Source organism: Anopheles funestus, chromosome 3RL (genome assembly GCF_943734845.2).
Source record: "Anopheles funestus chromosome 3RL, idAnoFuneDA-416_04, whole genome shotgun sequence".
Lineage (NCBI taxonomy): Eukaryota > Metazoa > Arthropoda > Insecta > Diptera > Culicidae > Anopheles > Anopheles funestus.
The window spans coordinates 66,746,421-66,771,087 of NC_064599.1; the positions used below are offsets into that span (position 1 = coordinate 66,746,421).

The 24,667-nt window shown below is 40.2% G+C and overlaps 2 protein-coding genes across 6 annotated transcripts in view; one reads left to right on the forward strand and one right to left on the reverse strand.

The window, feature by feature from the left end:
* The window catches only part of LOC125772408 (ADP-ribosylation factor-like protein 5B), an 84,798-nt gene that overhangs the window by 18,101 nt on the left and 42,030 nt on the right, over nt 1–24,667 (reverse strand). Inside the window, exons 1-4 of one of the 3 annotated variants that reach the window (XM_049444112.1) lie at nt 9,133–9,295; nt 7,857–8,154; nt 2,075–2,190; nt 1,787–1,879 (exon numbers count right to left, since the gene is read on the reverse strand). In XM_049444112.1, the coding sequence (XP_049300069.1) occupies nt 1,787–1,879; nt 2,075–2,190; nt 7,857–7,902 (255 nt within the window). In that variant the 5' untranslated portion in view covers nt 7,903–8,154; nt 9,133–9,295. Of the gene's footprint in view, nt 1–1,786; nt 1,880–2,074; nt 2,191–7,856; nt 9,296–24,667 lie in introns of those variants that run through there. The other 2 variants (XM_049444111.1, XM_049444114.1) reach the window with 2 other exon arrangements.
* The window catches only part of LOC125772382 (uncharacterized), a 142,989-nt gene continuing 127,841 nt past the window's right edge, over nt 9,520–24,667 (forward strand). For 2 of the 3 annotated variants that reach the window (XM_049444051.1, XM_049444055.1), the window contains exon 1: nt 9,520–9,958. The gene's annotated coding sequence lies outside the window, so the exon portion shown is untranslated. Of the gene's footprint in view, nt 10,518–24,667 lie in introns of all 3 variants that reach the window. The other variant, XM_049444047.1, reaches the window with a different exon arrangement.

The following is a 24,667-nucleotide window of genomic DNA, read 5'->3' on the forward strand; positions in this document are numbered from 1 at the left end:
CATGGATCAACGAACACGCCAGAAAAATGCCTAGCGAACAGTTCGCAGCAGCCAGAGGGTGTATCAGCCACGTCATTGCCCAGGGAAATAGTGGAGGGGATGCCGTTGGTTTTGCGACGAGCATTGACATAACGCCAGAATGATCGAGGGTCACTGGAAAATCTAAACTGAAGGCGTGCCAGGTATGATTTATAGCATGCCCTGTTATAGATACGGTATGCAGTCGAAGCGTATTTATAGACTTGTATGGCATGGGATGTACGAGTACGTCTTAGAGCCCGGAACGAGCGTTTCTTGTCAGCTTTAAGAGCTCTAAGACACCTGTTCGACCACAACGGGTTGGAGGGAGGGTGTTGAAAAGGACAGCAAGAGGCAAAGGATGAAAGGATAACATTGTTCAGTTGAGTCACGGCGTCGTCAATTGTTGCAGCAGATTCGATGAAGTTAAAGTCCGAGTTAGCTACGATCCGTACGAAGGTAGGGTAGTCAAGTTTACGAAAATTATAACGTCTGATTCTGTTCATGTCAGGATTTCGATGAATGTGTCTGGTTGGAGCCGGTATGATCGATGGGATTGACAAGGTAAATTCCAGTCCAGGATGGTATTTGTCCAGTTTAAGCAGCGGTGTAGATGATTCCCAGACATTAGAGCAGGACGATGCGGCCAAAGGATTGGCAAAAATAAGATCGAGTTGGCGGTTGATCACATTTTTCACTCCCGAAATCTGTGACAGTCCATTAAGGGTCATACCGTCTGTAAGTAGCCAGTCGTTACCGGAAGTTGAAGCAGGAATGTAGCATTTGGTGTCCGTAGGCGATACGCTCCAACAGAGATTTGGGGTGTTAAAATCACCCAGCAGCAGCAGCAAATCAGAGGGTTTCATCCGCTCTAAAATTACACTTACGCTCTCGTGTAGAGCATGCAGGATGGATTCACTATTTCTACGATCAGGCGGGATGTAAATTACACCGATGAACACCGATACATGGTTCATCTTGATACAAATCCAGGTAAGCTCGAGCGATGAAAAAGTATGCGTAACTTCAGAAGTGGTGAGAATAGCAGAGCATGCGATCAATACTCCACCGCCCCGAGAGCAAAGACTGTTATCCATATTTCGATCGCAGCGGTAAATGGTGTGGGTGTTATCTGCAAAGCGCGTGGATGCGATAGAATCGTTCAGCCAATGTGTATCCCCGAACTTAAGATATTTAAGAAAGAGCCGTTCTTACAAATTAAGGAAATAAAGAAAATAATAATAAATTACTTTAGGAGCATAAATTTATACAATTTTGTACAAACTTGGAAACATGCTTGAAAACAAAAATGGTTTGTTTTCACATTTTTTAGAACAGCTAATTGAATCTTCTATCAGAAATTGAAAGCAATAAAACTTAATGAAGGGATTTTTTAACCCTTTTTGAACTGGAAATATAAAAAAAAGTTTATATATTTATGGAAATATATAAAAAATGTTATTCCTTTCTAGATATTAATTGGTATGCTGCATAGCATTTTACTGATATTGTGATATGATCGAAAAAGATTATGACCATTCATCAGTCACAATGTGCGGTAACGCCTCGTGTACATCCTAATGTGTATGATCCACATATGCTTCCAATAAACACATTACAGGCACTGGGTTAGGTCACATGGTTGTCCGACCGTTGTGCGGGTGTTACTATTTTTAACTCGAAAGGATGATAATGCCAACGGACAACGGATCGCCACGTGCAGCACGTGGTGCCGCGATCCATTGATCCAACCCATTTCCTGCCTTACCTCCGTGTTTGTGTAGTAAGTGCTCCAGGCAGCCCGTAAACTTTGCTGTCCGCCCAGATCCCACACGAGAAAGTGAATATTTTTCCATACAATCTGCACGTGTTACAATGATGATATGCAACCCGACACAACGCCATTGATTTGGTTTGGTTTGCATACGCAGGAGCAACATGAAAGTAGAAAAGAAAACCAAACAAAATGCGGTTAGTATATGAATGTGGTACTCTCTGTAAATAAGCGGCTTATTTCCGCCGCGGAAGTGTGGAGGTGTATTTTGAGCAAAATTACCTCCTCCACGTTCGAACCGATCGTTGGGCTTGTGTGAACCACTTCGTTCATTAGAAACTGGTACAGGATCGTTGTTTTGCCGGCATTATCCAATCCCACCATGACGAGTTTGTGTTCTGAAAACGTATATGAAGAGAGAGAGAATAAAGAAAATATTAATGAATTAGTATCGATAAAGAAAAGACAATTTGACAAAGAAATTTGATAAATCGAGTTCTTATTTTCATACGACTATTTTAATAACAAAACGATTGAACTAGTGTTTAATGTTATTTAATTCCCTTTCCAAACGCTTCACGGTAGTAAATCACACATCATAAAATTAAAATGCTTTTCCAGGCTGTAGTAGCACCGTAAATGTCTTGCTGAATATAGCTGCCAGACCAAGAACAGCAAGCAATAAACACATGGGAAACATTAAAACCATAACCACGGTCAAAAACCTCAGTAAACGGCAACGGTCGAAAAAGGAAAAAAGGAGAGTAAAAACTCATCCCGCACTGTATTAAAATTAAAGAGTTCTTCTTTAATGGACTTTCATGTTTTATTTACTGTTGATGTACAATCTGGTTAACAAGGTGCTCCATTTTCCAAACCTCACATGGGTTTTTGTTTTTGCAAAGGTTTCGAAGCAACTCCTCTTTCGAAAGGGATAATTTGTTTTCTCTCACACAGCTGAGCTGTGGTTCAGTTACAGAATATTTACCCTCGAGCATAATTCTGACCGCATTTCTGTGTAGTCACATATACCCTGGAGTGTTTCGTTTAACTTTATTTCTACTGCTGCACGTACACAATCCTTCCGGACGCAGGGTTAAAGACCCCCTCGGATTAACCCCAGTTTAGGGATAGCGTTGTAATTGTCAATTAAAGCTGTACCACGATTTTGGAGGCCGATAGGTGAAGTTGTACCAACACACGACAACATCCACCGACCGAAGGGCAACTGGGAACTCACCCTCTTACACATTACAACATGTACGGGTTTGGTGGTACGCGTGTTTAACGCTCGATCGACCGTGACATTATCAGATTATTCTCGTACACTATCCCCTTCTATCAAGCGGGAACGCATTAGACGGACCGTTTTGTACATTATCCCACGCATGATCTAGTGTGAAGATCGTGAGCAAAATACACTAATACTACGCCACTCTCAAAAACCGAAGGGTTGTCATCGGACATCGACCAACGTTAAAGTGGAGCAGAGGACATTTAAAACATCCCCACAGGGTCGAAGAGTTAAGCCACAAACACACGATCCGATCTTGACGATTGCGAGCGATATCTGCTTTAAGGTGAGCAAGGGTTGGACAGGGCCTACTGCTATCGCACTCTAGTCACTCTCATTACGGCCACGGTAATGTTAGCTGCAAAACTTAAGCCAGTTACCCGATTAAGTTAGCTGTAGTTGGAACTTTTGATTGGTTGTGTCGGTGGGTGGGAGGAGTGATGTTTGCCGAAGTATGTTTGCAGTACAACAACAGTCGTCGGTATCGTATGACAACCTCGTATGGAGTCGAGCAAAACAAGCGAAAGTATGGTTAGGGTAGTGATTTGGAATGCGTACGGAAGGGTCTGGAGGTAATTTATTATAATTTTAATAATCCATACCGAAGCGTACGTACGGAGTTACTCGCAAATTTGGATTGAAATGTACGATTGTATGTAGCTCGAAGTGAAAGTTACCGCGGATGTATATCAAGGAATATATATTTAGTGTCGAAACTCTTCAGAAATGTAAGCGAGGTAAAATATATAATATGTTTGAACAGTTGTAAATCAACTTCAATTATCTAGAATTGTTACGGAGGAACGATCCTAACGCAGTAGTTAGTAGTAGCTTTTTATAGCCGTTCTTTACACTCGATAAAATAGAAAAGTTGTGTAATGCAAGACTAAGTATCATTTCCCGGTCTGGGTTCAAATCTCTAATAGACCTTGCTCACCTAGGTTATACATACATATAATAAATTATTATTATTATTATTTAGTAAATGGGGGATTTTCAAGTCAAACGTAATCGTTTGATAGAGTATATACTAGTGATGGGCGCTCCGGAGTGCACCTATAGGTTCGGTGCCAGTTCCGAAGCCGAATTGCTTTCACGCTTTGGCAGGTTTGATTGTTAGTTAGGCAAAGCGAGAAAGCATGTTGTTACGAAGCTGTTGGTTCGAATCCGTCTTCGGAGCTGTTGATTTTGAACCGGCACCGGTTCCAGTTCCGGAGTCGATTCTGGAATCGGTTCCAGTTTTGGATCCGTTTTTTCCATCACTAGTATACACACTCAAAATTACATTTTTACGAGAACTTTTTTAAAAGCATTAAAGCTCTGACATTATTGTAGTAAGTTTGAGCTTGTAGTATCAACTGACATTTCATCAAGAACAATCATAATTCTAAAATGTATACCTAATTATTTTGAAAGAAGAACCGTAGTACTTTTCGTAGCGGATTTTGAAGTTATTAATTAAAGGCAAAATGGTGAATGTTTGAAGCTGGAAAAGTGATTTTTATACGAAAATTTATCACCTTTTCTGCTTCTTTAAACAATCGAAAATCATTTTAAAAACAAAACCCGACTAAAACTTGTACTACTAGTAAATTGTGTGAAGAATGTTCGATGAAAATTTTAATCCAAATGGTTCACAGTCTTCGAGAAATTTTAATTATCTAATTAAAAAACCGTTTTTTTGAATAAAACGCGATTTTTTGCATGGGGATTAGGCAGCATTCTGCCAATGATCAAGCAAAATCGCATACAATATGGTAATGGATAAACACGACATCGAACAAAACTGTTTGATTTTGTCGGCTATGTCTGATTACACCCTGACATTGAACATACAACGAACAATGGTTTGTTTTGATTATCAGCTGACAGTTCTACCCGTCTACCGTTATTTGATTGAGCTATCTTCAAACAGTGTGTTTGTCTAGCATGTACGACTGGTAACAGAGCGCTGTCTAAGTTTACTGCTTCGCCTGGAATTTAGTTCTTTGTCTTTATAAAGGTTTGCAATTTTTACCAAAAATTTCTGTTATTTGAAGCTTTGAAAATACGAAATAAAATTCATATCATAAAAAAAAATAAAAAAATAATAAATAAATAAATAAATAATAAATAAATAATAATAATAAATAATAAGAAATAAATAACAAGAAATGAATAAAGTTGTGATTCACTCAACTGATGATAATTGAAACAAATTAAACAATACAAATCACTACCGAGAACGCAAATCACTTACGTTTTTTCTATGTTCAAACAATAAATTTCTTTAGCAGAAACACATTTCCTAATGTCCGCACGGCTTTTATATAACGTTTAATTGATTTATCACACCAAAAGACACCGCCGGGACACTGGGCCGTGGAGTTTTCGGTCGTGATGAAATGTTTAAAATAAAATCAAACCATGTCCACACACGCACGCATTCGTGCCCGGGGTCGTTCCAGTGAGTGAAACCGGACCAGTTTCGTACGCTTCACCAATCGCAACCTTATTCTATTTTTTTTTCGCGTTGACCGTTGTTGGTTCGCGGATCGATTTTTGCTTCCCTTTTTTATTTTGAGCCTCACAAATGCGTGTCAGTCGTACGTTGTTTCATCAGCGCACGTTTTACTGATTGTGTTGTTGTCTGTGCGGTGGAGATTAAATTATATTTTCCAATCGCAAAATGCCATTGCTCGAGCAGCGGGGGAAGGTAAGTAAAAAAGGTTCCAAAACATTCAACAACAGTAAATGAATGTTTGGGAGAATAAACTTTAGCACCTAGGCAAAACAAGCGTTTCGATGGAAAGCAAACAGATAATCGTTTCCCTCTAAATTGATGGTTTCACTTTTCAAAGCGTGACCTTCGGAATTTTAAAGTTGGTTTCTCGCTTGAAGAAAAAAAAAACAAGACGCACACCCATCGGAAGCTTGCAAACTTTACCGATTCAAAAAGGGAAGGAGAATAAACCGATAGAAATGGTTTTAGTCATCAGTGGTTTTTGTAGGTTTTTTTTCGCCTCTTTCTATCTTCATGAATGTGTTGAAGGCAAAAAGCCTTTGCGTCAGAATCCATGACTTAAGTTTGGGGCTGGAAACTTGTTGATGTGACATTTTTTGTTGTTATTTGGCAAAAATCCAAGGAATTATGGAATGAATCTGTTTGATTTTGGAGTAAGCATAACATTAGGAAGCGATCTTTAGAACCTTCCTAGAAATAAAGCACCTATTAAATATCCTTCTTTTTTCCTTTAAACATTATAGCCTCGTCTTGGCCAGATATATCTAATTTTCGGTATCCATTGTTAGATGTCCTGGCTACGGAAGAGAACGGTCTTGATGGGTATATGAAATCGATCTTGTTGTGTGAGGAACCTTCGTCTCAATCTGGTAAATATATAAAATGGCACGCCGTTTACCGGATGTCGGATTATTCGAGCTGATTAAACAGCTTTTAATTGGCATTTTTTTACTATTTGTTTTCAAATTAGGTAAGTATGAAATGCTTCAACAGCGATACTTAAAAATTCAGCTAATGAACTGTAAAAAACATGAACATTAAAACTAACCATCATATATTATCTCGATTAAAATGTTCAACTGCTTCACATTTCAGTCCTACGTTTTATAATATTTAATTTTTTTGCTTCAATTGACCCAAAGGATAAGAAAAAACTATTCACTAATTTTAAAATTTACAAATATTTACTAATACGGTTGGGCGCCGATTATCCGGGTACCTTTTATCCGGCTGTCCCATTATCCGTGCAGCTTGGAAATGACGGTTGCGAAGGAGAATTGACATATGAAATGCAAAACCGATGACGGAAAAAAATAAAAGCTTCAATAGGAAATGATATAATTTGCTCAAATTCGAAAATAGAACAGATTTACTTTGCAAAGTGTAAATAAGAAAATTAACATCTAGCTTTATAAAAAAGTCTACCCATTACACACTAAACACTAATATTTATCAATAAAAAGAATTGTGCCTATTATCCGCGATATTCGCTTATCCCGCAAGGGCCCAGTCCCGATGAGCACGGATAACCGGCGTTCCACTGTATTTTAATATTTACCTTAAAAACCCTCACTTTTTAAATTTTTCTACCAACTATTCATCTAACAGGTTTAGTGCTTGAATACAATTTTAATGACCACCCTATGGGTGACTAATTATCTATCATCTACCTTTCCCTGCCAAGCGTATTTTCTTTTGAATGGTTGAGAAAATCTTTTAACCGGCAAAACATTCACTAAACGAAACATACTTTCAATAATCCAATTTCTCTCGTTACATTTCGCGGAACATTGTTTACATTTCCCTGGACCCGGTGTGAAGCGACTACCGGAGTAAATGCATTTGTATGTTCCGTAACAACATGATAAGCAACCCGTAGGCGCCCAATGTGGTACATATTTCGTTGATAAGCGTGTTGTTGTACGATTGTGCGGATGAGTAGAAAACAGAATGAAAAAAAGAGACCCGTACAAACACACAACGCAACGGTGTAGAAGAAAGCGAAAAAAAAACTTTAACAAATAGTAGCGATGTTTCCAATGATGATGTTGATGTGATCACGACCGTGATCGAGAGCAAAAACCTTTCACTATACCGACGAAGAAAAGACAACTGTTCAACTGTTGTTGTTGGGTGGGGTGGTGCTGTGAAGCTCCCATTTCGAAATGTAGGCCAACGAACGATTTCATTGCCGTTGCAATATACTTTTCGAAGTGACGTATGTCAAACAACTTTAGCAGCTTACTTCGATGCAAAACGACCCTTACCTTCATTGCCGAATAAACTCCAGATTTTTGCAAAAAGTAACCCCATGATGTGAGCCTTTTCGTTTTGTAATTAAAATCCACACACAGTAGGCTTTCTCTTTCTCTGGATGAACGCACTTTTGACAGGAGTAACAATGGCACACAATAGTATCCACCGCACGGATATCAGATCAGCAAGGATAAGAGCACACTAACACCACTCCATGAATGCCACAATGAAAAAGGAAACGGTCTGTCTACTCGGATTGCTCTTTCGAAACATTTGTATTACACAAAAAGAAACAACGCAAAAATACACCTGAACACACACACGTTAATTAAAACACAAGCGAGTAAGGACAATGTCCTGCAGCCGTCTCAAGGGACTTTTTAGCACTGACAATCGGCACAACACCTGAAGCGTACGGGAATCCTTACAATGGATTCCATCATCACACGGCCATTACGATGGGGCTTCGGGCACGAACACGAGACAAACTGTTGGCGCTGGCTCTGTCTGCTGCTGCGTTGCACTTGTTATTGTTGTTTTCAAACCATACACACACACACATGTACGCACGATCTTTTTTTGCGCTTCTTTCACTTGTTTCCTCTCCTCACCGCTTCACTATCAAACACTTCTCTTTCATTCAAGAAACAATCATTAAAGCTGGCCATACGCACACACATACGGCGCGAGCGAAAGTGTTTTTGCTGATTTCTTTCTTTTCGTTCGTTTTCACTCTAATTGTTGTTTACTCGCCGTTTCTCCTACGTTGAACGAATGTTGCCTGTGGGTCTGGGTACGAAGGGGGAGGAGGTTGTTGGTTTCCTCACACTGCCATCCGTTTCTTTTCCACGAAGAAAGACAACTCGACGGAATGGCGGAACTAACTCCTTCCGGGCACCTTTTCTGGGGAGGTTGCTGTTGTAACAGGATGTCTTGTGTTCGGTCGTGTTTTACCAAGAAGCTACAGATAGTGTCGACACTCCTTTGCAAATGAACAACAAACACACACCAAAAAAAAAGAACACCACCCTGACCTTTACCCAGCTGCTCCGAAATGGTTTGTGGAGCAACGGAGAAAAATCTGCTGCTGCGTGTGGTGATGCTGTGTGTGTGGAGTTGGCAAATTGTCTCGTTGGTTGCCACTGTGCGGAGCACCTGGTGACACGTTGAATATTGCTAAAAGTGAACAAAGATCACGGGAGTGTGCTGTGACGATTATCAGCGCACGATGATAAACACGGCAACAGAGTCTCAAGGTTTAAGGGACTTTATACCACACGCACGCACCTCACAAACAACAAACTATCTTCACGGCACGGCATGTGAAGTATGATGCACGAACGAAGCGAACAGAAAACCATTACAAAAGTGTTTTATTCAAAATATTCATTACTTTTAACAAAATACAGCTAATGTACGGCCTACGCTGTTACGAATGACATTTACTCTAGTGGCTGCTACACGAATGACAACAAAGGTGTATAAACATGACAAATACACCACGAGTTGCACTCGAGTGGTGAGAATGGTGAATGTCATTCAAAGAAACTGATGTGAATTGAGCGTTGTATTTTTAACATACTTTAAAAAATGCAAAGCAATATAAATATAATTTCTTTTTGTATGTTTTGTTTACAGTACCAGAGTTTATTTAGTATTATGCAATTTCAAATTGTTACCACAAGACTTTGCAACGTGTATACGGCACTTTAAATTAATTGCATTTGAAAAGAAAAATCAAGCAAAAACTTTCTTGCATAAAACAATGAAGAAAATTATTTGTTTTGAAACTTTATAAGGCAGAACGGGAATAAAATCGACTTTTGGAATATTGTAAAATAATTACGCAGTATTTATCTTAAGAAAATAACATCCGCAATATTATACAAAAATATTAAAAATGGAAAAAGCACTAATCACACCTCAGTGCAATGGTTACAGATATCGTGGCTGTTGTTCGAGCAGCCGCTGACAGTTTATTCGAGCAGATATGCTGTCTGCTCGACTTTTTAATGTTTGTTTTTTTTTTCAAAGCATAGATGCGTACTCCATAAACTAAAATCGAACAATAGTTGTGTGACGGTATGGTCGGTGTTTTTCAACTATAAGTAAAGTAAGTTTTTGCAAATCCATAGTGTGTTTAAAAAGTGTATCCAAAAAAAGGGTTGTTTCCCTGGCTGCGTTGTTGCGCACAAATGCAGCATAATATGAAAACAATTCAAGTTGGTGCATGTTTGCAAGTGTTTGATAGCTCAGGGTTTCAGCATAGCGAAAGAAGTTAGTGATTGAAAGAAGAATAAAAAAATCCACACACACACCAGGAATAAAGTGTACAGAGATAATCCCATCCATTGCAGTGAGGTATTAAATAACCGCGTATAGTGTTCGGTGGACAGAAAAGACACTGTTCCAGGGGGTAAAAAAATAAACAAAATTGTTTGGCCGTGCGTTGTGTATGAGGTGCTATGCTATCGGGGCAGATATGCGATTACAAAGCTTATGCGGCAAGAGGGATTATACTGCCAATCACTGCGCTTAGCTCTAGTTTTTTTGTGCGTTGTTAGTGGTGTTTTGGTGCTGAAAAGTGTTTGTGTGTGTTACATGAACATTAAACCAAAAATCAACGAAAACCCGTTTGGGGAGACAGTCCTATGCTGCCAACATGATTGACGGTATGTTCACTTACTTTAATGTACGAATGATTGCTCCGACGCTGCATTCTCGTTGGACAGCTGCATAACGCCTGCATGCACCGTGTTTTTGGGTGCAATAAAGCAAAAAAAAGCGATAGTATAAATTTCACCATAAAAGAACATTCTGTTCATAAGCATGGGGTGCCACACTTACAAAAACATATGCGTAAAACAAAGTGAATTTGTTTGCCGCGTGCCTGTGACGAGCGGGTGCAATTAAACACGTTACTCTCCCAAGGTCTTCCCTTGTATATTTCCGAAAAAATGGTAAGCGCAAGTGGGAAAACACACGATGCATCCTACGATTGCACTTTGCCTGAAATAGTTAAACAAATACACCGACGTACACCATATTTCCATGCCGACAGACACAGTTGGCGTTTCGGTCGTGTTTGCTTGCCTTCCTCCAAAAAGCAAAGTAACGCCAAGAAACGCAACAGCACCGAGTCAAGAACGGCAGCAGATGTAAGCTTGTTAATCACAGAAATAACACTTTCCTTTGCGTAAACAGTATACCACCCCGGGCAAGTGCCGACCGTGGAACTAAGTTTGGTACGAAGGGCCCAAAGGAAGGGTCATTTTTCGGAAGAAAACTGTTTGCGCGAAAAATACATACACACACACACACACACACACACCCACGTGTGGACACGTGAAGTGACTAGAACGCTTTCGTGGTGACAGCACGCTTTTGGTATGTCCGGAAAATTGCATGGCAATCAAGTTTTTTTTTCTCCCTTGGTTTCTGTAAGGTTTCTGGTGTGATTTTGAGTACCCACCCCCTTTTTTTTTGGCTTGGTTAGGCTGTTCCGTCAACTGCAGCACGTACTCTGCGGGTAATTTCCTTTCCATGCATGAGATTGTTTTTCTTGTCGCCTCATTTGCGTTTCGCCGAATGGTGGAACCACCATGAGTGGTTGATTTGTTTGGTTTATTTTCCGTGTTTTTTTTTTTGGTTGGTTGTTGTTGTTGCTGGTGCCACCCAACTACACACGTCCAACAAAACGATGATGAGTCTCTTGTTATGCCTTTAAAAAAGCAAAAAAAAAAATAATATGGAAACAGTTCCTGTCATCCGTTCAATCATGTTTAATCATCAGGTTAAAGAATTGCTGGACCGTGAAACGTCCGTAACTGCAAGATGACGGTGTAGTTTTGATTGCAGCACGGCAGAACAAATATAAAACGATTCAACTTGGTGCAGAGAGTCATGATGTGGATTTAAACGCGAAATAAATGCTTCAAAAACATTTTTGAAATACTGCATTTGTGTTAGTGATGGTCATGAAATGGCCTGGGAAACTTTAAAATCGACTTCAGATCAACTTCAGTTTTTTTTTCTAAACAGCAGGTGGTAGTTTTTTTCCCTATTACAATTTGCAATTATCAAAAATTCATCCTTTCGTACCTTTCAGACAAAGCCCCGATTTAGATAGATGCAGTCGAACCTTACTGGTTGGGTCTGCTTTAGCTGTTCATTAATACTAGAGATGAGAATGAGTCTCTTTTTAGTGAACTCTTTTTAGTGAATCAACTCAATGTGAATGAGTCGTTATTAGGAGTCAGCTTATTTCGGAGTCATAAAAAACCGGCATAAGCGTGTAAGTTAAAGAATAAAAAATATTAAAAAAATAAAAAAATTAAAAAAAACTGAAAACTTCAAAATTTCCTACGGCTATAGCCTTAACCTTTTTTTGGGAAATTTAGCAAAATTTTATAAATTGATTTATTTTAATGCCAATTGGTTGAAATAAGTTTCTTTTCTTTCAAACATTGCTTTAAATGAAAAAAGAATAAAAAATAATACAAAAAATTTTAAAAAAATTCTAAAAACTTGAAAATTTCCTAACGTTATAGCCTTAGCTTTTTTTTTTTTGAGTAATTTAGCAAAATTTATTTGATTGCAAAATTGCATTTATTTTAATACTTAATGCTGTTTTTTCAAATCAGTTTCTTTTCACTCAAATAATGCTTTAAATAAAAAAATAATAAAAAAATGCTATAAATTTGCCAATCTCCTAAGCAGAGGCTGATCCCGTTTCATGTACTTCAGACTAGCCCGCTTGTTCGCTTATACAGGTTTGATAGTTAGGCAGAAGTCTTGGGGTGCCATTACTGGTTTTTCTTGGCTTTATTTACCGGTAAGCAGGATACTAAGTCCTGAGTACGGGTTTTTGGTCCGGATGGGATTTGATCCCCGATCCTCTCGTGTTTGTAAACTTACTACATAGTGGGTAAATAATCATATCCCCAACCAGTAAGGTCCGATTATACTTGATTTATTTTATTGGTTAAATCGTTGTCGATATCGCTAAAGTGCACTGTAAAATCTATTCAATGCCGTGTGGGAATCCCGGGAAAATGTTTGGATAAATACAAACGGAAGTGCTGGAACCGGGAGAGTTGTTTGAGTGGTTCGGAGTAAATCGTAAAAGCTTTCTATTCAGAGGATTCGGTTTAGTCGGAACACTAAAGATTACTACAGAATTTCCAGCGAACCGCATCCTACTGAATTGCGAAAAATTCATAGAAAGGTGCTGAAATCTATGAGTAATCTGAGATTTTAAAAAATCCGGAGCACTGTGGTGTCAGCGGAGTAGTACTAGGTAGTAGTCCACAGCACTGGAGTCGACTGTAGAATATCCCGAGAGTCGAATCCAGTTCCTCACAGATGAATTCCTGAATCCATTTTGCATTTCCCATCACTGATTTACCTTTGGAAACATTTTAAAATCTACCTTTACTTTTTACTTAAACTGTGTTCAGTAAAAAATAAACAAACACAATTAAAGTAAGTGTCAATTGCAATCCCTCGTCAGAACGTTCGTGAATTAATTAATTCATCATTTATTACATTTAGTTGTGTGACTAACGGTGCACAAAAAAAGCGCAAAAGCGCGTAACGATCGGTTAGCGACCGGAGAACAAACGTGTGCATCCAAATTTAATTACAAGTTACAGAAGAAATGGTGCAAATTATCAAACATTACGCACGATGGTTCTGTGGTTTATTTTACACTTTATGGAAAGGTTCCCCCCTTGATGGGTTACGAATGCATGTTGATTGATGGATGTGTGTATGTTGATTGAAGGATACTCGGAATGTAATGTAATTCGCTCTGATAGCCATTAGTTTCATATTTTTATGTTCAGTGTTCATCAGAACGAACAAAAAAAAAGTAAAACACACAGGTACAAAACTTTCACAGTAACGAACAGAACCATGTTCAAATGAAATTAAATCACATTTCAATGAATTTCGTTTCCTGCAGTACTTGACGAGACGGGGTGCAAGAGGATTGATGCAAATGTTCAAACCACTACTCCTGAATGGGAATCGCATTTGTACTCTGCCTCTTCGTATCGAGTTTCGATCAAAACACTGAACGATTGCTGCTCGCTCCTGACACTTGTGCATACTTGCACATTGATTTATTGCAATTTATTGATAGAGATTAGTTTTTGCTGCGCTTGACAAACAGACACACACACATACACAAGTTCCGTGTAAAATCGTTTTGCGGCACAAAAACGGTTCGAAGGTAACAACAAGAGCCATGCATGCGCGCACTCATTATACCGTGATGCATACGTTGGATGGTGGTGCCTTGGTGCCCTGGTGTACCTGGGACCACTAATCGAAAGCCACTAATCGCAAAAGGTCACCTGCCGGTACGGTAATGCCACCACTTGTCGATTTGCCGTTTAGCATACGCAAACAAATCAACAGATGATGATTACATGTGCGCAACAACCCGTCGCACTGCGATGTCCATGTTACAGGAGTAGCAGCAGCAACAGCAGACAGGCTTGGCCAGTTTTGCATCGAAAGATAATGCATCTTTACGGACTAATCCTTTACGGCCAGTTTGTATATGCTATCGTTCCCTGCGAGACGACCCTGATGTTTCTAAGCCTTCAGTACTCCCCAGTAAAACTTCGGATCTTGCAGGCCTTTACAGGGCGCTTGGTGTGCCATAAAAACTCGACGACTTTGATCGATAAAATGTGCTCGCTCGATCGAGTGATTGCGCGCGCGGGTACCGGTTTTTAGTTCAGCACACACACACATAAACCACAGGCGACAGGAAATAACTGGCCGATCTTCGTTCGATCTTCATCCCCGTTCTGCAAAAACATGGCAAAGATGTGGGGGAGGTGTAAGGCGCACACCACAGTTGACTCATGACAGGGGCCGCGTACTTTATGGGGTGTATAGCAATTTTTCCCCCCCTTTCTTCTTTTTCGTAATATCAATATTGTGCCACAGCACAGTCGCCGGGCCATTCCATTGGCGAGCATTATCATCATCATCATCTTCATTGGCACATTATTGATTCGTGTGGTAGAAAATGTTTCACCTAGCAGCTTCAGCCGACGTCGGAAATACCTTTTTGGCTTCAGGGATGGAGAAGTGGGGGAGATGTGCAAAAAAAAAAAATCGTTTCACAGCCGTAGAAGCAAAAAAAAAACCCCGCTTGGTCAACCGATCGGTCCATTCCGGGTGGACGAGATTCTTGCGTGGCGAATGATTAATGCATTAATCATCGGGCTGTTTCGGTATCGGCCGGGGCCAATGTTTTGCTGCCAGTTTGGTTTGTGCACATTTATGCCTTTGCAGAACGAACGGGATTAAATGTACTTTCGTGTGCTCGGTACGGAATTGCTTCGTGCCGGTCGTAGCCTCGGCTTTGATGGTCCGTTCAAATTGGTGGCGCGTTGCATTGTGGCAAGCTGGCAAGATGCCTCCCCCGACCGGTTGCATCACTCCAGCACCAAAACCCGTGGCCGTACCCGGTGGTTGTTTATAATGTTTTTTTTTGCTTCTTGCCAGTATCGTGATTAATTTTTTTTTTATTCACCGGACATCTGACTCGTAGCACCAATCAAGCATTGGTGTGTGTGTGTGCTTTTTTTCTTCTGTGATTAAAGCTGCCATTTATTCTTCTCTCTCTCTGTCTGCAATCAAATTTGAAGGAAAATTATGCATATCGGATCACCCCAATCTTTTGCAAATGCATTTTTGTCACCCGTTAGCTGGCTGTGGCGGTAATAATGAAGCTAGCGTACGAAATCACGACTCGTGATGAGCATTTGTTCCGTTGTGCAAAGTTTGGAATGTTGATGAAGGTTGTATAAGAATGCTGTTGCCCGTTGGTGTATTAAGGCTAATGGTGTATTACGTTATTTATGCTTCAAAAAAAGTCTCTAATGTACTAAAAAATAACTGAAGCAATGAGTTTCTGGCCGCACTTAAGCAATGGCATTTAAGCAATCATTAGACTAGCGGAAGTAATACATAGAAGACAAATGATGAAAACAAACTTTGGACACAGTTTTGATGTAATTAGAAATTATGATTTTGTGAATTAATTGTCAGTTCTGTGTTTACAAGACTTCTCGAGTAAAACAACATTAACAAAGTCAAACATCAGAAGGTAGTCAGATATTATTGAAGTAATTCTGGATTATCCGAGGTATGAAATAACTAAAAGATACGAATCGAAATCTAGTGAAAAGTTAAGAGTTTATTTTGAGTCACTAAATGTCCAAATAGGACCTTGAACAGCATCAAACAGGATCTTGCAAAAGGATGCTTTCGTACTACTGGTTAATGAAAAAGCTGTATGAAGATGGACTTCGCACAGCTTCCAAGACAATTTCATAAACTCGTTTTGGCTTCTAACGCTTGTCTTCTTCACGAATATAGTACTACATTCTGTAATTTATATAAAAGAGTTCGTTCGACGTTGAATACTACGTTTCGAAGTATACATTCCAATACAGTAGTACAACATAGTACAATATATTGTCCACAACTCCATTCGGACTCCACATATTGGACAAGAAAATTTTCTTAAGATCGTCCTACATAATAATTGAAGTCAGTTTGTAGAACAGAAAAGCCTGGGCAGAAATTCATTAAAGACTTTTCAAGACAAGGGCAAGAATTTATTTACTTTATTTATAGTTTGATTATTGAGGCATTTGCTGTATTGTCAGCATCGGTTGTGCTGATGATTACATTAGTTAAAAAGCATTTCTTCCGCATAGTTTGCCTTATTCTGAGCATACTTGGTGCAAGAGCAAGAATTTATATGAAATAATATATTATTTTCATTAAACCACTTAAAATACGTTTCGACGGAGTACAAAACATCTCCTAGAATTAAAAAAAAGCCTGACGTCGCTTTCACACAAATAAAATATCATACACAGCGCCCAGAAGTATGCAAACTACAGAAGAATTGATGTTATTTGCCATCCACCTTATCTCAACCATAAAATTATCCTGGGAAACAAACAGATGCAATGAAAGAAACGCTTTAAAATCTCCCAAGTAAATGAAGGGTTAATTTACGGTAGATCACTAGTTTTAAGTATTAAATATCACAGAAGAAACCTCCAAGAAATACCCATCGAGTCGTTCGTGTTTGGTGTAACAAATAAAAGCAATCTAGATTTGGTTTCATTGCATTCAACCAATCAATCTAAATCCGTAGTCCATTATATACTCCTCCTCCCGCCAGAAAGATACAAGATCCGGTGCAAAAACCTTTTGAACCTGTGCGCTTGATTCATCCATTCTCGGTTGTTTAAGATCCCGGTTAAGAAACACCTAATCCATCCATTCGCAAATGAAACCCAGTGCAGTGTGCGCGGGTTTCATCATCCCCTTTGGTACGGTAACCCAACACTCCATCGGGTTCCGTTCTCAATCCTATCAATCCAGGGAAAATGCACCCGTACGGAACAATTAGCCCAACCACCAACCCGTGCCGCCCAAGACGGGGTGAAATGTTGGGTGGAGATTTATTTACTAGCGTACCATCGTCGTCTGCCTGTCATTCGATACAGATATTGTAACGCAATGCAGTGACAGCTTCGTACCGTAGGAAAATCTCTCCCTGTGGAGAGGTTGTGTGATAAATATCCCGCACAGCTTAGAAGAACGATGTTTTGGACCGTTTGAAGTGAAATGGAAAGGGAGTCTTGGGGGCCTCTTGGGCTTTTCTGAAAGTCTCTCTTCTGTTTTCAGCCACCTCTGCTGTCGTGTCCAGTTGCAAACAAAAGCAAGGCGAGTCCACACCTTCAACAGCCTGCGTGTGATGGGTGGTGATGCTTGTTGCATCGTCTTCGCGTTTTCCCTAACCTTGAATGGGGAACTAGCCCATTCTCCGGGCGCAGGTCACGTATCGTGTAACACACTAGGTACGTGCGAAATAAAACCGGAACCAGGCCATTGCGCACATGCACACAAGCTGAAGCGAATGCACATCACCAGACCAGATTGCCAATGTGCAAAACGCTACGAAAGGTGGCATAAAATTGGAGAAAAAATCCATACACTGCAAAAGTGGCTTCCCCATTCCATTTATCCATCATTTTGCTGGTGAGATTATAAGCACAAAACAGGGGAAGCCGGTCGGTCCCCCTTTGCCTTCCACCCGGGGATGGCACTTTCCGTTCGGATCCCTCCTCACACGATCGTCTTTAGAATGTTACGCAAAAGCCTCCGCTAGAAGTCAGGAAGCGCGAAGCAATATTCAGGCGACTGTAAAAGCTTACCCCTTTAGAATTGGGTTTGTCTAGGTGCTTGTGCCCAACATACGGTCCCTTTTACCATAGAAACGTTTCGCGCTTAGATCAAGCCTACTAGGCGCCGATATCAATAGCTGGCAGCGGTGTTTGCACATACCACGTCACCTTCACACACATGCAGACACTTCGTGAGGCTGCTGTGCGCTTTGTCTCTGCTGGCACGAATTGCGATTGAGCATCCCGCGATGCATTTGCTCTGTCCGCCGCCTGTGCATGTGTTTCTTTTATTTCTCGTTCATCTCCACAAGCGGGAAAGTACTCTTGATGCGGAGAAGGAAAACGAGCGAGACGAATCTGCCATGTACAGTGGTAAGTGAGTACCTACTTCGTGCATTTGGCTCGATTCACCAACGCGTTGCACCGAAGCACATAAGACAAAGTAAACGAAATGCAATCGATTCATAATCCGCGAAAAGTTGCCGCTTCCACGGTAGCTGTAGTGGCCTGTGTGTATGTACGTGATGGGGGTTGGGGGATGAAAATTGTTTCATTTCGTTTTGTGGATATTCCTTGGGGACTTTCCTGGATCGACTACGGGTTAAAAGTTGGGATGGAATCGACTTACCGAGATAATAAATATGTGAATTACTGATACTTTTCTTGCAGGTAAGAAATGAGTAGCTTCTAGTGTGTGAATGTGGTTTTCCCAAATTTAATGTTGGATTTACCTTAACCACAAGAGCCTTCATTGTAGCTACATTTGTCGTATTTTTTAACAGATTGTTTTTTTAATCATGAGTTACTAAAGTAAGGTAAGGGAAAATAAAAATACTTATGTCAAGATAAAAAAACTTTCTCCACTACATGCAACTTTTACTTTCAGATAAATAATCATGACGGCTTTAATGTAGAAATAAATAAAAACAAAACAAAACTTTGTAAACGAAACAGAAAAGGATAAAGTAAAACGTAGAAAAGAAGTATGTAAGTGAAAACAAGAAACAGAAAAAAAGAAAAAGGAAAAATGAATAATAAAAAGAGAGTACGATGAACAAAGTAAGAATTACAATTATTATAAAATATCCTACAAGAAGAGCAAGGAAAAAAGCAGAACAAAAATGATAAAAAATATAAAAGTAATAGGTAAAAAAGTGCTACACATTAAATTAATTGAAATCTGTGAATCAGTTAATAATAATAGTAGTAATAAATACATAGAGAAGTTGTGTTTGAATAGACAAAACAAGAAAAATCTATAGTTAATAGACCAATTCAAGACTTTTAAAAGATGCCAATAAACCTGTAATGGCGAATAATTGATCCAACATATTTCGCCTGAAAGGATTGTTCGTCTCGTGTAAAGTGGATCATAGAGCAACCAACTTTTAAAGCGCCATAACAAGGTCTTTCCCGAAAAAAAACGATGACTTCTCCCACACCCGATTCGCAATTGTTCGAACTCGTATTTATTTATTTGTCCCACTTTACCACTATTTCATACCCGCGAGCAAATCCATTTTGAAAAAGAAACGTGCACAAATCCCTTACAGCATATTACGACTTCCATCGAGTTGCGGTGAAACTTTGGGACGCGACCCATCCCACAGTAAGATGCCCCGCGGTTCGGGCACCTTACAGCGTTACAGATGCGCCCAGCGGGATAAAACCGACAGCATGGAACCGCATATGAAGATGCCGTGTTGGTGATACCCCACCCAAAAACCACGGTACGACATGCAATCCACCGATCCGTACCGACACGGCACGGTGTAGAGCGCAAACTGCACAGATTGAACATTGAAACTCATAAGCTCCAATCAAACGTTGTTTTGCGTTTCCTTCCGTTGCGAATCCCCCTCGGAGCGGGAGGAAACTTCCACCGGTTTCTCCGGTTTTCCGTTCGGTTTCGCAATTTCTTCGCGCTCAGCTGACGGGGTGCGTGTTATATTTCCTTATTTTGTCAGCCGTTCTTTTGCCGGAGTAAATGGGAACAAAATCCCCTCAACCGATCCGGTGTGTCCTTCTCGTGCGCCTGGGGGCTTTGGGGTTTCGGTAAATATTGCGACAAGACAACCGAGCTCGCTCTGCAAATCACAACGCGAACGCTAGAACTTATTGGTCATGGCAGAGTGTTAGGCGATTTTTTGTTTTGCTTCCATTGCGCCTGCCCATGTTGCTCACTAATGCGACGCGTTTCAGTTGCGCGGCCTCATCGGGTTGAACGGTTTTAGAGGCGCAATAAGTGAAGCTTTTAGACTGTCCCCGTCGGTTTTTGTTCCGTCGTATCGGCGGGGTTTTTTTTTTTGTTTGGTCGGTCGGAACAAAAGGCAACAACGGGTCCGTGTGAAAAAGCCGCGAAAACGGGCTGTCTTGCCCATGTATTACTCATATATCACACAATTTATGGGGATTTGCTTTGGCTTTTTTTAGACACCACAGCGCATCGGCGTTGTTTTGCGTGTGTTGCTGTTGAAATGCTGTCTTTTTTTTTCTTCTTCCACGCGACACTCTGTTCAACTTCTCCCGTTACGGGCGAAGTTCCGATCCGCTGGTGTGAATTCACTTGCAAGCTTTCCAACAGCGACCGTGTCTATTCGAGATGCAGCTGAACCACGGCAAGAAGTATCAAGTGGGAAGAATATCATAACACTTTTTTTTGTGCTGTCGGCATGTCTGCCAGTGGAGCGCGCAAAACTTGACCACAGACTACTCACTTTCGGTACGGCATACCGAAAGGCTAGTATTTCATGGATCCTTGCCTAACCGTAGCCTTAGAGTGGGTTTGGAATTTTTTACCCATCGGTTTCGTGGTTCTGACGGAAAGTGGAAAGGATTTGCCCCGTGATGGTGACAATTTGTGCACAGCTGGCGTTTGGGATTTTTCCCTCGCTTTAAAGCCGTTGCATCTTGTGTTACGTTGATGGTTCATGATGCATGATGCCCGTTGTGATGTTTAGAGTTGTCAGTTTTCTTGGTATTCGAAAGCGATTTTTCATGTAGGAACATTAGAAGGGTTTGTTTGCTTTTTGTTTATGTTTGTTTGTAAGTTGCTGAGTCTCGGTATGATGAATACACTGGTGGAAACAAATATGTAAAAAGTACCATATTTCCACATAATTGTGGAATTATAGTAATAATTCATTTAAATGATGCGATTGCAATGTTTTATCTACAGCGACTGGATATAAACGACAAACAGTAAGAAGTTCATTTAACACTAGAACGACTGGACCAGTTATCTTATAATACTGATCAGCACATTATTTTCTGAAGTTCAACAATTCTTCCGCTGTTGATCTATAATGATTCCTCATCTATCTATTTAGTAATATGCACTTCGGAAAATATTAAACTATAAATCAGCTCTTCCTATATTTGTTATGAAACTATCACAAAAATAAAAACACAAAAATTGATCAATCAAGTGAATAATTTTCCTCCGAAAATTACAATTATTAAATAAAAAATGTTAAAATGCGGTTTTAAGTTATGCAAAAAGATTCAATACTGGAAAGGACTAGTAGTTTACACAACAAGCGGTAAGATAAAATAACAAGAGAAAGTGATGGAACTATAATCATTTGGATAGATACACCCTGTGCTGCTATAATTTATTTTTTGCTTCATTTAAATGCAAATGCATTTTGAAGAAGTATTAAGAACTTTTCGACGGTGTACTTGTACAATGTAACTTAAAAACGGGAAAGAAAATGTAAAACGGCTACCTTTCATAAAAAGGCGACCCGGCAAAAAATTACCCATGAACTATAAAAGTAATAGCCTTATATATGGACTTTAAAATTAGCCATTTCATTGCCTTTATAGCACAAAGTTGAAACATATAAGTTAAAATTAAAGTGTCTTCTAATTCAATCAAATAAAAATTTTAAGAATTTTTGTTAATGTTTTCCTTAAAAAAACTTATGTATGTAAGTACGAACAGAGAAGGAAGGGCAAATGAAATAAATCAATTTTACTGTTTCAACCAAGACGACCTTATCAACCAATTTCTTTTTAATAGAACAGTTAATTTTTGCGATAAAATATTACTTACTGTATCTTGTGAAAATTGTAAAACAATTTATATTTAGTTTTCCTGAACGCGACACAAATTTTGTCACATCGTTACGAAAACTTAACGAAACAATGGCATCTAATATTTGTTAACGTTACTACTGCATAGATTTATCGCATCGGTTGTATCGCATTACACACGGCCATGTATTTTTTAACCTTTACAGCAACGAATTACCCTTTTGCACATAAATAAGATGGAACATTCTACGACAATTGGGTTTAGTTGTGTCATTTTACCATCCCCAATCCTTCGGTTTGTTTTCGACACACATTAATCAATAGTACGTAAAAGGCTTAAATTGGCTTTAGCTTGTAATCCGGTGGAAGAAATTGTTTATGGTTTCACTTCGTTTCTGTGTGTTTTTTCTCCTCTCTTGTTCAAAACAGCACAAAAACACACCCTGCTTATTTTAAGTCTGTCTATTTTTAAAGTCCCCCCGTTAGACCGTGGGCACTCTCGTTCGCATGGCATGGCGAACGGTCGCTCGCCCAACGGTCTTCCCTTTTGCGGCAGGTTCCATGGTCTATATGGGAAGACTACCAAAAAAGGATCCAACCGTGCGGCGGTTGGGTTCTTCATTTGCACTTCGATCGATCGATTGATCATGGTGATCGGGAGAGCAAAATATACGGTCCGCCGGCTCATTTCCCTTCCATTTAGCGGCCAGTATCGTCATCGTGTCGCCACGATCCGGTACCCGTTTATGATTGGGAGGGTACTTCTTTCTCTCCCCGATGTCTGATGATGTAACGCCGGACAAGAGTTTCGATGGGCCTTCGTTATATTTCCAGTACGGTTCGCCAATCGCCAAATCGTGGCTCGATTACGTTCGCTCGTTAGCGTGTTTTGATGAAGAATGGACCGCGATGCTATTTTACGGCGCTGACCTTTGCACCGAATGTGCCGAAGGTCCGAAACGCCAGACAGTGGAGGCCCCCTTGGGAGCTTGCTTACAGGTACGTTTCCCAATGCGTTACAGTAGTGAGTGTGGTGTCCGTTCGGGGTTTTATGCAATAGGGGAAACGCGGCCGATTTGTACGACGCTTCGTTAGGGTAGTCGTGCCGACTCGTCACCGGTACAGTACCAACCGTTTGGTGGCAGTGCTAGTTGTCGCAGGGCGCCTTTCTCGATCCCCAAAAAAAAAGATCGCGTCTTCATGCTGGACTGCATCCTGGATGCATACAGACCTTCATGCTAATCATATGCCCCTTTAGCTGCAAAGTCCCCCTTCGGGACAGGATGGTGTGAACTATGGGCCATCCGCACCTCAACCCGTTGGCATAAACGTCGCCGTCGTCCGTGCTCGGTGTGTTCCATCTCAATCGTAACTCTTTCGAATCCGTCCGTCCGGCTTTTGCGGTTCTCCCGAGACATATTTCAGTCAGGTTTCACAACCTGAACCAGCATGCATACCATTGCCTTTCGCGCACGATTCAAACCAGAAGGCGGCCCCAAGTTGCGACCGTTGCGAGGTGTCAAGTTTCGACCGTTTGTCGTTACACGAAATGGGCGCATACATCGGGATGGTTGTCTCCCGGTGGGTTTTCCGCTTTTTTACCAACTCTCCCCCCCCCTCCCCCTCTTTCCCATGTAACTTGGGTTGGACAGATTACGCAACGAGCTTTGTTTATTGTAGTCCATCTAGCACCGGGACCGTACAAGGGACGCACTTTCACGTCCGATTCGGCCCTTTCGGAAGAGTTGGTTGGTTAGATTTTCATTAGCTAATTTAGACACCGGTGAGGGTTCACTAATCATGTGGTGCTGCTCGTGCTGTGTTGCACATTAGGGCAGATCGCCACGGTCAGTTACTTCGTCACTGGTTGAGAATTGTGTGGGATTTGGTCGGTGTATGACACTCCAACACGAGAAAAAAAATGGAAACATAAAATTATGTTGGGCGAAAGTGAAAGTAAATAAAATTTAATAACGATTTATGCTTAAGCAAAAGGGAATAATTTAAGTTAATTTCTACTAATTAAAAGTACTCCTTTAGTGGGCTTAGGATCCAGCAACGTTTTCTCATGACTTCTAGTCCTTTTTTCGATTTAACATGAATGTAATGCATGACATATCTTGACGACCATTAAAGCTAAAATGCTTGTAATGAAGTGCGTCTTAATGCTTACATGTATACAAGTAGTTGAAGTCATCTCTTTTCTCTCCATCCTCTACTTTTCCTATTGCCAGATAGTTTAGGTGGATGTTCTGAAGTGTCAGTAGTCCAGATTAGCGTAGGAAGTATGCTTCAAGTTCAACTATTATCAATTATCAACTTCTGTTTCCGGTGTGTTACAATCTATTACGAACCGCATAGGTTTAAGAATTGAGGAATTAGTACTTTTAAACTGGGAGTGTTCTTATCATTAAAAGTTTTTGAATTTAACTTTTTGAAGCAAGCTGAATTGCTGAAATGTCAAAATCAACTTCGATTCTTCGCCGTGGTATAATGGAACACATTTGTTTAAATTCTTTCGTTTTTTATCTTGAAAAGGTTTTATACGTTCG